Source organism: Metopolophium dirhodum, chromosome 3, assembly GCF_019925205.1.
Source record: "Metopolophium dirhodum isolate CAU chromosome 3, ASM1992520v1, whole genome shotgun sequence".
In the NCBI taxonomy this organism is placed as follows: domain Eukaryota; kingdom Metazoa; phylum Arthropoda; class Insecta; order Hemiptera; family Aphididae; genus Metopolophium; species Metopolophium dirhodum.
In genome coordinates this window covers 23,150,590-23,166,108 of record NC_083562.1, presented here as the reverse complement: position 1 = coordinate 23,166,108, position 15,519 = coordinate 23,150,590, and the positions used below count along the sequence as shown (strand labels likewise).

Below are 15,519 nucleotides of genomic sequence, written 5' to 3'. Positions count from 1 at the left end.
AATTACAATTTTTTCCCCATGAAGTGATTTAAGAGCATAAATATAACGTTTTATACTCAAACCGAATTTAAAGCATAACCCTCGAGGTTCATAATATATATACGAAATTTTTTGTAAATTATTTTTAATGAGTAAAAATACTTATTTTAATTTAAATGCATGTTTTAGACCAATATAAAATGTGAAACTTTAATAACAATTAATTTCGATAAACAATTCAATTTATAATCAAATGATTAAAATATATGATTTAGGCACCACACGTAAATTACATGTATGTTGTGATCAATGGTATTTTCTGTATACAATAGAATTGTTGTGTTACATACTAATATTATAACATTATATTCATAAGTCGTTAAGTATGTTTGGTTGCCTATTCGAAAAACAGTAACTGCCCAATAATAATATGATTCCGAAATAAAAAGGTTATTATGGAATGGTTAGTAACAATAGGTTTATCACATATTATTTTAAAAAATATAAAATAAAAACTTTCGGTCGTGGTTCAAAACTTTGATCTATATTTATTATTTAAACTGAAAACTGTGGTATCAGTTATTCTTGACCCATTAGGAATATTGTTTAGTATTTAAGACGAAACAATAATAATATAATATGAGCTATGACTTATGATACAACATTATAGGTACGAGTATTGTTGTAAGGGTTTCTCCAAGCCCATCGCCCATTATTTCGACATTTGTAGAGGTGTCCGTTGTACAGAGGTTTCCGGGCCGAAACGTCACGTACCTACATAATAATACGTATAATAATAATAATAATAACAGCATAAAAATTAAGTTTGGCCGCGGGCCGGTTCTTTTGTTTACGCGAGCGCGCGCGATCGGCGGTGGCGGGCCACCCTCGTCGCCGACCGATCGAAATCCGGTTACGCGCGTCGGCCGCCGATTTTCCGGGAACAGCGAGGGAGCCCGCACCACCGCCTCCACCGGCCCTCCGGCTATCCGCCAAACCACCACCGTCGCTCGTCCCTCAAGTCTGCAACTGTGCAATACGCGCCGACTGCAGCAGCTGCGGCGCCCTATCGCCGTCGCCACAACGGGACGACCAACGGTGTCGGTGTGGCGGAGGGGAGGTTGGGCAGGCCTTCCGGACCGGCGCGCAACCACCACCACCGCCTGCCGACCCGTCGTCGGCCCCCTCGAGAGTTCCGATAGGCCCGCGCCGGACCGCCTTATTCCACCGTCCCTTCGGCCGGGGCCGCCGCTGCCGCGAGGGATATTTCACGCAACTCGCGCACACGCACGCACTGCCAAGCGGTTACACGTGTGCCCGCACCCTTCACACTCACACTCACACACACACACATACACACACACACACAACCGATTGATCGCGTCGCCCGCTATATAGCCCGCCTGTATGTGCGTACCTCACCTTTATATATAATATTATAATTATGTACCCTCCGCTGGCGGATCGCGCGAGAGCCGATCAAAATCGAAAGCGGAACAAAACGCCTATAAAACCCGTGTAAAGGCCTCCTATATTATGTTATTGTTATCATTATTACTATATAATGCATACCACGCGCACACACAAAACGATAATATTACATCAAAACAATATAGCAGGCGTTATATTATTATAATGTGACCGTAATATAATATTACCTATATTATTTTAGTGCTGACGGCAGGATCGGTGTTTTCTTGATAATATTTAATTAATTTTAACTTTGAATCGTCTTACTACGACGGCCGAAAACCGCTTTAATATATAATATAATACTCTGCAGAGATCCGATACAGTTTCCAATAGGAAGAATCGAGTTTCTCATGACATATGAATATGAGTATTCAATACAAACATATTATATACTATATTTAGGTACAACTTTAGGTATACTCTATTACTTGATTGGATTCCCAAATTCCCGATTCCCGTATGTTTTTTAAACGAATTTAGCTGAATTCGAATTGGCGTGTTTCAGCTGCTGAATTGGCACCGGAGAGCACGTCCGATGGCAACTCGGAGCACAATTCGTCGGCGGACGACGATTCGCAACTAAGACTTAGACTGAAAAGGAAACTGCAAAGAAACAGGACTAGTTTCACCAACGACCAAATAGACAGCTTAGAAAAAGGTTAGTTATAGGTGGTCAACATACGTATAAAACAACAAAATCGTGTATCACATATTCACATCATACATATCATTAAATTCGCGAGGCAGAATATATCTGAAAGCTCAATCCAATAAGACTGATATTATAATATAGTTCCGTGTTTTGAAATCCATGGCGCATTCTCAGCGACCGACTGAATTTTGTTTTGATAGCAACACCTATACCTATAATATTTTAGATTTGGAACCAGATTAGGAATTTGTATTTAAAAGGTTTAATAGTTATCATCGATCTAAGACGTGATCTATATCCTCGGTTTATATAAACATCACACTGCAGTGTATCTTGTCTGGCAATCGATATTATTATTATATTATGCATCATATATTATATTCATTAGATTTATTTATTATTAGTTATTTAAATAAAATAAATAAATAATTAGAAAAGAAAACATTTTTTTGAAGTTTTAGTCTCTCGTCGTACACAATATTCATTAATCATTTACTCTTGTCGGTCTACAATATGTATTTAGACTATATTGAGTTGTTGTTGTTGTCAATTGCATTATACAATTTGAATTTTGCCGTTAATTATTCGTAAGCTATTCGCATTATTTCTCAACCAACATTAGTCAATCAAACTAACTGTAGTGTTAACACATCGCCGTTGTCCTATTAATTATAGTCTGTAGTGTTCAAACTAAATTGTAATAGTGTATGTTTTAAACTTCGTTCAGTGCTAAATCGATCAATGTCGTTTGACACTATACATTTATTGAGTTGATAACCATTAGTCTCAATTTAGAATATTAGGTAGTAAAATATTAAATTGTAGGTAGGCTAAAAAACCTCTAATAAGTATTGGCAGTGTGATTTGTGTCTGCCAAAAGATAAAATATTTTTATTTATTTATTTATTTATACCTAAGTCAATGTTTGATAACCAATATAATATCGTAAGGCATATTATAATATGCTGCTATAAGCTGATTTTAGCGAATTTATTACCCGATGATCACTATCGATTGTATCATAATATAATTTAAAGAATTTAGATGACAAAAAAATATACCTATATTGTATAATAATATAATCACTAACAAAATTTCCCAATTTGAGACATTTTTTTTTTATTTTACACAATAATATATATAATCTGTACTTGATGCACAATAAGCATATTTGATAAGGGTTACAATAATACATGAGTACGGGATAAGAAGCCACCCACTAGTGGCATTTGACTGGAGACAATTTGAGACATTTAACATAATATAATAGATGTAGGCGGCCTTACCAAAGTTATTGTTGTCATCTATATAATTATCTGACGGGATTTACAGTTATAAAATATTTTAAACTATCTAGTCTATAATCTCATTAATCGCACCCCTTCTTTGTTTAGTTTTTTTTAGATTCTGAGCGAAGCGATAAATGTATTGATTTTACAATGATGTGTGTTATTTTTTACTGTGGGCAAAATATGTCTAAAATGTTTAATAATCATACATACAATAATACTATAAAAGTGATAATGTTCTTTAATATTAATGAGGAATACCTCTTCAACAACTTCAACTGTGTGTCATATTTTAGGATAGTTGAAATTTCCACTCTTAAATCACCTCTATTAAAATTATGTTGGAACAAAATAAATACATATTTTTAAATAATTGATTTCAACTTTTAGTATAGATACTAGGTGTGTACTTATCCTATATTTGTAGGTATTAGTAGTAACTAATAATTCGATTATACTCAATTTAATTTATTTTATTACAAAATTATAAACAGAATTATACCAAAATCCTATAATCCATACGTGCCTTGGCGGGAATTTCGTAAGTCTATGTATAGTTCCAACCAAGGTATACTCATAAACACAAAACTCATAAGTCATAAGCATCTTAGAAGAAATAGTACTTAACTTGTCCGCTTTTTCGTTAAGATAGTTCACCTCACGTGCCTCTGATGAGCATAATATATAAATGTAATCAAATTTATTCTGCTTTCAGAATTCGAGAGAACACATTATCCGGACGTGTTCGCCAGAGAGAGGCTGGCGGATAACATATCTCTTCCGGAAGCCAGAATTCAGGTAATACTAATAATCGCACGTTTATACACATATATAAATATTAAAATATATAAATACTGCAGTGCCTATACCAGCTACATATTATTAAGACGAAACATAAACTAAACAGTATAACATGTAGGTACCTACTAATATAGTATACCTATAACGTTATAATAATATATACTTCAGACATTGAGACAAACAATTGTATTATTCGGAAGTCGGACGCATTCGTCTTTGACGGTGTTCCGTGTGTAATACTATTATATTGTATACCTACATTGTTATATGATCCGCGGTGGTGCAGTGGCGGGGAACGAGTTAGTGAAAATATTATTCGTGGCGAGGATTTCCATGCTGGCGACAATGAAAACCACGGGCGATAGGGTGCGAGGTATTGATTTTGAAAAGGGGGGCAACCTCCCCACACCAGGGTATTGTGTCCGTCCGTGTGTACGGGTATGTGCGCTCGTGGTTGGCTGCCGCCAGTCGCCGGTGCACCGCGTATAATATTATATGCGAATAACTGGCATTCCGGCGGCGGCGCGGCGTAGGCGTGAGATGAATTTTCATCCCTTTATAAAAAATGAAAACAGCCTTTTTCCCCCTTTTCCAGGGGGAAGTGACGTGAGTGTAACAAGACGTCCGGAATAAAAAGAAAACTGCTGAAACTGTTTGATAATATTATTACCTATATACATAATAACAAAATAGATATGGACTGTATGTACTTAATGTAATATAACAACGGTCGGTTTCTTCGATTTGCGCAGCGTAATTCCGTTTTAATACGATGACGGACACATAAAAACACGGAAACATCTTCTTCTGCAAATCACCTCTCCCCTAACTACCACGTACGCGCTCACATACACACTCACTCAGGCAATTAAGTTACGACACGAGGACGGGCGTATATATAGGCCAGTTTGATTTTATTAGCGACGGGTATATTATACTCGTATATACGATATATTATATTATTATTATTATTATATTTATATATATACAGTAAAAATAATCTGTTTGTGCCGAGCAATTGGGGACAGTTCAATTACCGAGAACGTGCCCTCGTCCCCTCCACCACCACACCAAAATAATATATATATATATACACTTACACGCACACTATAGCTGTAATATATACCTACTACATGTATTATAGCCGTACACAGCAGCAGTCCCACGATCACCACCAGTTAGGAAATTGTCCTCTTTGCTGCCGGACATCGGGGGAGAAAAAAAAGAAAGAAGGAAAAAAAGAAACTGATTAATCGCGGACCGCCCTCACGACGATAATAAAAACCCATATGTGTGAGTGCGTGTGTGTTTTTGTGTGTACCAGGGGGTGGACATAAATTTAACGAGCACAAAGGGACCGCCGGTTTTTAACTTCCCTCGCGCCGACAATAAATTCAACGACCGTCGCGCGCAACGAGCCTGTTGAACGTTTTCGGTATAGGTAACATTAATAATAAATAATAATACTAACAACGAAGAAAAATAACCTAATTATTGACGGGACGATAAAATACTACTCGTTACGTATGTCGTATAAAAATTATCCACGTTGAGTTCTGCTAGGTCCAAGACCAAAGTATATATTATATTATATATGTTATACTTTAATATTCGATAATGTATAATGCTAACTCTTTATGATTTTATGTCACCATTACTCGTTATTTTAATATTTTCGTAATCATAATCGCAAAATCTTCGTGTCATTCTGATTTCAGCTATAACTTATAACAATATCATAGGTACATGACATGGTGTTTGTATTATATATAATACCTATATAGTTATTGAAACTGTATAGGATACAAAAGTTTGCCCCGAGGCATGCATGTTGGTTTTGGTATAGGTATATAGATGCATAATACATATAATATAGAGTATAGTTATAGTAGATACTATAGACTCGAAACGTGCTCGCGAGTCTATGTATAATGAATTAGCTATTAAAGTATAAATCAGGCGCAATATACGTTTCGAAATATTTAATCAGATCCGGAATAGTTTATGTACCTACATTGACTTCGAAATTAAATATTTAATATATTGCGAACTCGTTGAACTTTCAACACGGCACATAATATAGGCAGCGTATAGTACGCGTATGTGTACAATGTACATACATACACACAGAGTAGTGTACCTGTTAATATACGACTGAATATAATTACACGTGGTCCACGGATATATATTATAATTCATATATTATATTCCAGTAAAGACTCAAGTCTTAATAACTCAAATTTCAACTTTCAAGAGGGTAAAAATAAATTTAACACATGTATGGTTCGAGTTATATAAGTACCTCAAATTAAACTTATTTAAGTTCAAAAAAACAAAATAAAAATGTTAATATTGAATTTCAACGTACTGAAATTAATAAAATTGCAGTCTCTGTGACGTATACGGCGTACACATTTATATTATCAGTTTATGTTGGTGATAATCGTATATAAATGTTCCTATAAATATTAGTATTTATATAATCAATGATAATATTATTATTACAATCGAACAGGAGCAGGGCGTGAGTAAAAAGAACATCGTCGACGACCCCCGGCGTCGCACAACAATCGTATTTATTATATTTATATAAATGGTACATGGTACCTTCTATATTTTTGTACATCAGTGGGTGGTTTACTAGCCGGCACAAACGATAATATATATTATAAGGGGCGTTCGTCCGCAACATTAGCGGAATTGAATATTATGTAGGGCAACCGGTCATTAGCTAAATTAGAAACATATACACGAAACCCACCACCGCCTCCATAATAATATGCTCGTCGTAGTTTTCACGGACCGGTGCGTTTGGTGAATGGTCGCACAGTCGAAACGGAATCCGTCGATCCATATGTACGCACGCTATATGTACATTCGTAATAAATCCTAATGGAAACATAAACGGTCCGATCCCCACGAGCGGAAAAAAAGCCAAAACATATGTATACACGACAGACGTATATCATCCGAAAAAAAATAGATACAGAAAGAATAACGCATGTACGCTCGCCAAGACGCGTGTACACATATATCATATTATATGTATAATGTATATGTTATATATTGTGATGCCACGATGGTTTATCGCGTTGACTATTAACCTAATGAAACTTATGCCATATTACTGATGTACTGCAAATCATTTATTTTTTGGAATAGTTTAATATATTCGAGTATAGAAACCGCTGAAAACGAGCGGTGTACCTATGTACGCATGAAAGAGGCGGAACAGTCACAAATGTGTAGTTGCACCATTATTTTTAACTGCATTAAATATTTCAATTATATCGTGTTAATATACAATATATAGTATTTACTTAAATGTACATTTTACTTGTTTATTATAACCCGTCGGAGTATAAACTTAAATCTATAATTTAATTTTTCGTGCAGGTGTGGTTTAGCAATCGTCGAGCAAAATGGCGACGTGAAGAGAAATTGAGAAACCAGCGCAGGGGTGGAAGTGGCGGAGGTGGTGGAGGAGGAGGTGGAGGACTTGACCAGCAAAACGGTACACCAGCTGCGCTTTCTTCTTCATCCGCGTCCGTAAGTCCACCGGCCGGCGCCACGTCGAATGCGGTTGGTGGTGGCGGCGGCGGGGGTGGTGGTGGCCACAACAACCGTCTGGCGTCGATCCAAGCGGCCGGTTTCAACCACATGTACCAATCCATCTCGCAACCAATCGCTACCATGCCCACCGACAATTACGGGTAAGTCTTTACTTGCTGAGCTTACCGATTTAACGGTATCTAAGGTAGAAATATATCGAAATCGCGCAATTCAAAGTTTTTTGATGGAAACAAAAAATATAAATTTTCTTTTGAATTCAACAAATTCGTTAATAATCACTTTTTTCTTGACCCGTTTAAAGTCAAATATTATGATAAAATAACTTCCAATGTGTACATAGGTAGGTACCTAATTTAACCTACATAATATAGACTATATTTCATTCGGTAGAGTTTAAAAAGGGTATCCAAAATCCAAATAAAAGTTTCAACACGTCCTATAATAGTGGACATCTCATATAAAATGTTTACCCATACATAAGTAACGGCCGCGCATCGTTCAGTATAGGAATATTTGCGGCGATTCTCACAAGTTATTTGATGTATTATGTTTCAGTTCTATGTCGAGCATGGTGTCCGGCGGCCATCATCACCATCACCATCATCACCCGGCCAGCTCGTACCCGTACATGTTCCATCACCCGCCACCGGACTCGTTGTACAACCACCCGGTATCGTCGTCACCGCGCGTCCCTTGCCAACCCGCTCCCGCACACTCGGTCAACGCCAACACGCATCCGGCGGCGTATCCCACTTCTACTCATCACGCGTCCAACACGTCACCCGGTGCTACGGGCACAGGTAAAAATTTATAATAAATTATAATTTTTTTTTTTGACCCTTGGTAACATAGGATATTATTGAGTGTGGGGGGGAGTTACGGTTGGTTGAGTAACAATGTGTTTATAATTATAATAGTTATTATTATTACTTATAACAGGTGGGTAAGGCAACAACGACGTGGTTAGCCTGATTTATATAATAATATGGCTTAGGTAGATGATTTAGTGTTTTTTCATCAATAAAAAAAAGTCTTAAGCACATAATGTATTATGGTGTCATGGTTTTTGCAGTTGTCTGAAAAAAAACAAAACACATAATCACATTCTGCACTATCGGGCGAGGTTAATTTCACACGCTTTAGGCTGTAAACACTCGGGTAACCTAATCAAACCACTTAAACTATTCCACTCTAACTTTAAAGTGATATACGCACAGTTGTAACTTGTAATACGGGTACGCTTTCAACTAAGCATACAGGTTAATACTATATACGTATAATATTATAAATTATAATACATACGTTTGAATTTTTTCCGAAACCTATAAATCGAGGTGCTCCGCTGGACTTTTCACGGTTTTTTTTGTACATGTTGATATATATATATATTTTTTTCACATATTAGACATTTCGTGTTTTCAGGCGTAATATCGGCCGGAGTATCGGTACCGGTGCAAATACCATTAAGCCAAGCACCGGAACACACATACTGGTCGAGATTACAGTGAACAGATGACGGTAACCGCTGAAGAGATATTTTATATTATGTACATTACGAAGAATGTTCTGAGCGATCTAATTTTTATTTTAATAAACGTGAAAGATTTTTAATTGATGTTTGTACCAATGTAGGTACGTACATAATATTATTATATATTATATATTATATTGTAAGATATTAAAATATTACGTAATAATATTGGAATTATTGTATAAATAAATTGTTCATTATAACCTTATATTATAACTACATAAACACTATACAGAACAATATATGAATATATATATATATATATATATATATACATACATAGAATAGTAGAGAGGGATTTAGTCGTCAAATTTTAATTTTGATTCTAATACAGTTTTCTTTTTTACTTTGTTTTAATTTCTCGCGTAGTCTTACTGTGTAACAATATTGGAGTCTCGCATATCTCTAATAATAATAATATGTTATTTTTACGATAAATAGATTCTATAGTAGCTAATAAAGTGATCGAATTTGTCTTTTCTTTTTTTTTACTTGTACATTACACAATCTATATTTGTATCGCGACATGATCTCGCGGTTGTATACAAAAAATGTGTAAAAAAAACCATATTATCAATAAATGAGAATCGTAAATAAATATTGTACAACCACGTGGACTTTGTTTATTATATACACCTATAATATTATGTACCTATATGATATAATTTATTACAAACTAGCAGCATGGACGCCGTCCTTATCCTCGGTATACAGCACAATGAGGGTTTTGTAGAATCTGTTTATTTTTTATAACTAAATATTTGTATACCTACAGATACGGTTTATTATACGGTTTCCAGAGACAGAGAAAACAGAAAAATAATTATGAGTGATTTCGTCGATTCCGTTTAGAATCATAAGTTTTATTTTTTGTGCTCGGAAGAGAGCTACAAATAATATTTAAGGTATACAAGTATCATGAAACACCGCAGGATTGGTTTTAATTTAACTGGGACTGTTCTCGTGTGACACGCTATATCAAATATTGACATGAATCCGATGAATGTCGAAATCAAGTGAAACTCGCGAGACCTTCGGAATTTTATTATGACCAAGAAGTTTTTAATATATTGTTATCTAGAACATAAGTAAAATACGACACAATATGGTATATCACTATATCGAATATGATAAAATATCAACAGCACAATTTTTTTGTTTTTTGGAGGTTCCAGTTGAACGATCATCTCATAAGGTAATATTGATAACTACATACTATAGTTTTACAAGGTGGTTCACTAATAATGCTCAACTTTTTCATTCAAATTCAAAATTTTTTGAAAGTTGTAAGTAGGTACCTACTTAAATTTGATACATACACGAAGTATATTGTGTTCAAATTTCTGTGTCCTGTGGCGATACAAAACTTAATATTTTCAAGCGATAACCAACCTCTTTTGACTTTTATTGTACATACCTAAATATTTTGAAGCAGATAATTTTTCGAAGTAGATATCTAAATCAAAATTCAAAAGAGTAGTTATTGATCTACCTATTAATATAGGTACAATATAAGTACTATCACTATGTATAAACCTCAGTACTTAATCTTTAGAAGTTCTTAAAAATGGTTTTACAAAAATATAAAATGTAAGTTATATATATTAATCTAGTACCTACATATTATACTCAGACAAATTTAACAAATTATAAAACGTTAATACAGGTTATACCGTAGAACCATAATAAGTTTAAAGGTATATTTTACAAATCTATTATTATCATTGACCTCTATCATCATCAATGCATAATATGGTTAAATACTTAAATAACTTAAAACTACTCGTTCAATTTTTGATTTATAAATACATCAATATTTTTAAAAACAATTTCATCCATAATTAACAATTCACAGAAAAAAAGGATGGTTGTCATTTGGAAAATATAAGTTAGTATCGTTAATGTTTACTTCTTATATGGTGGTATACATTAAGTAAAAACTTAAAGTACTTATTTGAAGTTTAAATAATTTAGGCAAAATGTGGATGTGCCATGTGCATGCTTGGTGGATCACTCTGTATAATAATAGATACCTAGTACCTACTGGTTACTACCTACACAATACATCGTAGACAAATATAACGATTTTCAATATAACACTAAACAGTGTTGATTTCAAAGTTTCACTGAGGTTTGTGGTAAGCAGCTGTTAAAGTTATAGGTAGGACGTAAGAACATTAGTAAATATATAAATAATTATAACATCCATCAGTGGATTCGGAGTTTCAGAATTATGTTTAGGTATAATTCGTACGTATACTAAAACGATGATTTGACATCTAATATATAAACTAATTTAAACTTTGACGAGTTTCCTATTTATTTACTATATTTCAGTGGATTATTGCTGACCAGTGGTATTTATTTGAGTTTCGCATGGATAAATTAGTGAAAATATTGGTTTTGATGACGCTATGCAATCAATGTTCGTTAATGCCCGGATGATTATTTAGATCGTGTGCCGTAAAAATTGAATAACAATAACAGGATTAAAATAAAAAGGGTACAGTCTTAAAAAAATGCTAAAGCGTTATTTTATATTATAATGAATAGTTTTAATATTAATTGTACGTCTATATATTAATAAAGTTTACGAAAGTTGAGAATTTTCAGGCACTGACTTAAAAAGTAAAGCAACAATATTGATATAACTATTTTCATTACAACATGGGCAATAAGGCAACAAATATAATATAGAAAAATATGTGTAATGTTGGACCAAAGCCTAAAAGTCTTTAATAACTGATAATATTATAGATTTCAATAAATTTACATTAATTTAGTTTTTTAAAACCAGCTAAATATATCAATATAATATTCGAGCAATAATAATTGAAGATGTATGTTAAACATGAACAATGATTGAATTCTTACAATAATGGATTCGATATGGTTAATTTCACCTAAGTACCTATGCTAGTTTTTTTCATAGTTAATAACTTCATTTATTTTAAAATCGATACAACATAATATGTCATCTTAATTATTACAAATTTAATAAATCGTTTATTGATTTTAAATTAGAAATATTATATTATCATGTAATCATTATACAATTTAATGATTGTAGAGTATATTATAGTATAAGTGTACAACGTATATCGATCGAGGCTAATTTTTCCAAACATATTATATTATTTATATTGCATGAGCATAAATAATATATCCACTAAAGTAATTAAAGTTTGGTATTATAATTTGATAAACAGAAGTTTGTATCACCACAGGATATTCTACGGATATTTTGAGAATTTGAAAAAAATGGGTGTGAGAATTCTTGGTGAATCACCCTGTATATATATATACACCACTTAGCAACTAAAATAACTGCAGTATTACACCAATGGTAGTAAAGTAATAAATTGACGAGTATCGTCGGTGCCATGCTTAGTATATTATAATATGTAGCAATAGCGATGTACAAGAAAAGAAAAGGTTTTTGTCTGATTGAAAAACTAAAAAAAAAAACCAAAAGCTATACATACGAAACGAGAATTTTCAAACTCGCGCTCACGGAAGAGAGAGGCTAAAAGATATACCCAACTAATGAAAAAATGCGAATACGTCGAAAAGGGCTGACGTGGCCAAGTGGGGCACAATGGAGGATATTCCATAGGAACGGACGTCGATGGTACCTATATAATATACAGACAACATAATAGTAAGCGGTGTGTACGGTTATACGACGTAGTGTGGAAATACGCAAAACTGAAATAGGCTGCGGTAGGGTTGGGGGGAGGAGTGGTAGAACTGCAGCAGTAAAGAATAAGAGGGAAATAATAAAAACAAAAAGGGGGCAGTGTATACGTTTATAATAATAATATGTAACCGACCAATGGATATAAATATATATATACATTTTATGTATTACGGGGGCAGAAAAATTTAAATATTTTTCTTTTTATTTAACCGTATACACTATATGCAGTATACATATTATTATTGTTATACCGAGGAGAGATGCCATTGTGTTGAACCGTCGCTCGAAAACAACAAAACGATATATTATTACATCTGACTATCTGAGTATATAGTATATTAGTAAATGTATGTACAGTATATTAGTATGTTGTACAACAACAATGTTGCGTATAGTGTATTATACATTAATTATACCATTATTAGTGTAATAGTACAATGTTATATTACACTAAATACCACAACGTACGTACGTAGAAAAATCGATCGCACAGCGATTTTACATTTTACAAATATAACAGGTGCTATATTGCTATAATCCCCGTGCAATACAATACGATATGTTAGTATAGGGCATTGTTTCTTTTTTTTTTATAATACTCGTATAAAAAAAATATTTTTAATTATGTAATATGTTACGACTTATCAAAATATTCGTCTAAATCGTCCAGAGATTTTTGATTTTTACTGTTTTAAGATTTATAACCACGACGACGAGGTGATGTAAAATGTATTATTATAATAACCTTATCTATGAATATATTGCAAGTATTAACTAATGTAGTTTTAACTGCAGAAACGTACCTATACAAATGTACAAACCAACGGTTCGTAGTACTAGTACTAGGTAAAGGCGAAGAGAGTTAATGACAAAATTTAACTTGAGCTATTAAGTTATAAGTCAACGTTAAGCACGTTACAACTTACAACTTATTAACAAACAATATGTGTTATTTTAACTCTATAATGTCAGCCAGAGGTTACATTTAATATTGAGAAAAATATTAACTTAACTGAATTAAAAATTAAAAGTTCTACTTTTTTCCGAAATACAACAAATTTAGGACTGTATGAGTACATATTATTAGGCAACTATCAAATAATAATAATTATATAAATGAAAATCATCAAAAATTTGACAGTTACAAAACTCGTCCAAATGGAGGGGAATTGAACCCCTTGGCCCCCTCCTGGATCCACGCCTGGTTTAGGCAATTACAAGTTTGTCTAGACTAATTTAACACTAAGTACACAAAGTGATTTAACAAAAAATAATTAATTAATTAGTTTTTAACAACTGTGAAGTTAAATATAGGAGCCAGAAGGAACCTATGTTAAATTTATAAGCAAGATTTCAACTTAATATGTAACTGTTAAAATTAACTGGAAAATGCCAAGTTGTTAAATAGATTTTTTAACTATAGTTAGGTATTTACATAAGAGTATAAGACATATGTTAATTCGAATATTAACTAACTAGGTTAGGTTAGTTAGGTACCTAAGTATAAATTATAAAGTTTAAAAAAATAACTTTTTAACTATAGGTAGGTACCAGTATACCATATCTTCCTGACTTCTTTTAAAAATAAGTAGGTATAGTTTTCGGGTTTTCTTCTTCACAATTTTACGTTACTAAATTAATAAATTGTCTACTACATTTACAAGTTTACGACAGTCAACAAATATAGGTAAGCACCAATATAATTTTTTGTCGATGATAGGTCGGTACCTAAATGGCTAGATTTAAGTTAAACTACTTAAATATTGTCGATCCAAATAAATTGTTCTTTGTTTTCAGACTCGTTAAATCAATAATTATGGTTCATTTTCATTATTGTTACGTTAATAATCAAGATAGCGAATGTTTTAAAGACGACAGCAATAATATTTATTTAACTCTAGTGCAATAATACAATTAATTAAAATTACTGAATTACTGTATAATTTATATAAACATATATATTATATATTGGATAGACCTAATTTTAAATCAATAATAACGACAGCTCTATATCGTAATAGACAATAATTATAAAATATAATACGCAATAAATCATAATCACTCATAGACATTCCGACATTCGGTTAACATTAAATTTTAATTGAATTAATTATTCTATCCTAAATTGAATGTAGTCGTGTGTGTATGATATTTATTAAAATTTAAAGTAATTGTTTAGTTATTAATAACAATATTATTGTTTTAACTTTTAAGTAAGTTTTTTTCATATATTCATAACAATATGTTGCAAATATTAATCTTTCATTCTTTCCAATAATTAGACCTTATAATATATAATAGGAACCTATAATATGGTTTAAGAAATTAAAAATGTTACCCATATAAATATATAATATCTAATATAGTGATACCTATATTATATTAATATAATATTATTATTTATTATATCAAATAAAATAAGGATTGATTAAAATTAAAAATATTTATATTGATTCATAATGTTGTAACTTTATTTTAGTTAATGTTATCCTGTCTTATCCATAGTAAACAGATTTACATA

General features: G+C 32.6%; 1 protein-coding gene across 3 annotated transcripts in view; it reads left to right on the top strand.

Annotated features, from left to right (window-relative positions):
• Positions 1-9,909, top strand: part of LOC132941071 (paired box protein Pax-6-like) — a 45,920-nt gene extending 36,011 nt beyond the window's left edge. For 2 of the 3 annotated variants that reach the window (XM_061008926.1, XM_061008925.1), the window contains 5 exons: positions 1,958-2,110; positions 4,109-4,191; positions 7,591-7,907; positions 8,323-8,567; positions 9,190-9,909. In XM_061008926.1, the coding sequence (XP_060864909.1) occupies positions 1,958-2,110; positions 4,109-4,191; positions 7,591-7,907; positions 8,323-8,567; positions 9,190-9,275 (884 nt within the window). In that variant the 3' untranslated portion in view covers positions 9,276-9,909. The remainder of the gene's footprint in view (positions 1-1,957; positions 2,111-4,108; positions 4,192-7,590; positions 7,908-8,322; positions 8,568-9,189) is intronic. The other variant, XM_061008927.1, reaches the window with a different exon arrangement.
• The last annotated feature ends 5,610 nt before the right edge of the window (positions 9,910-15,519 follow it).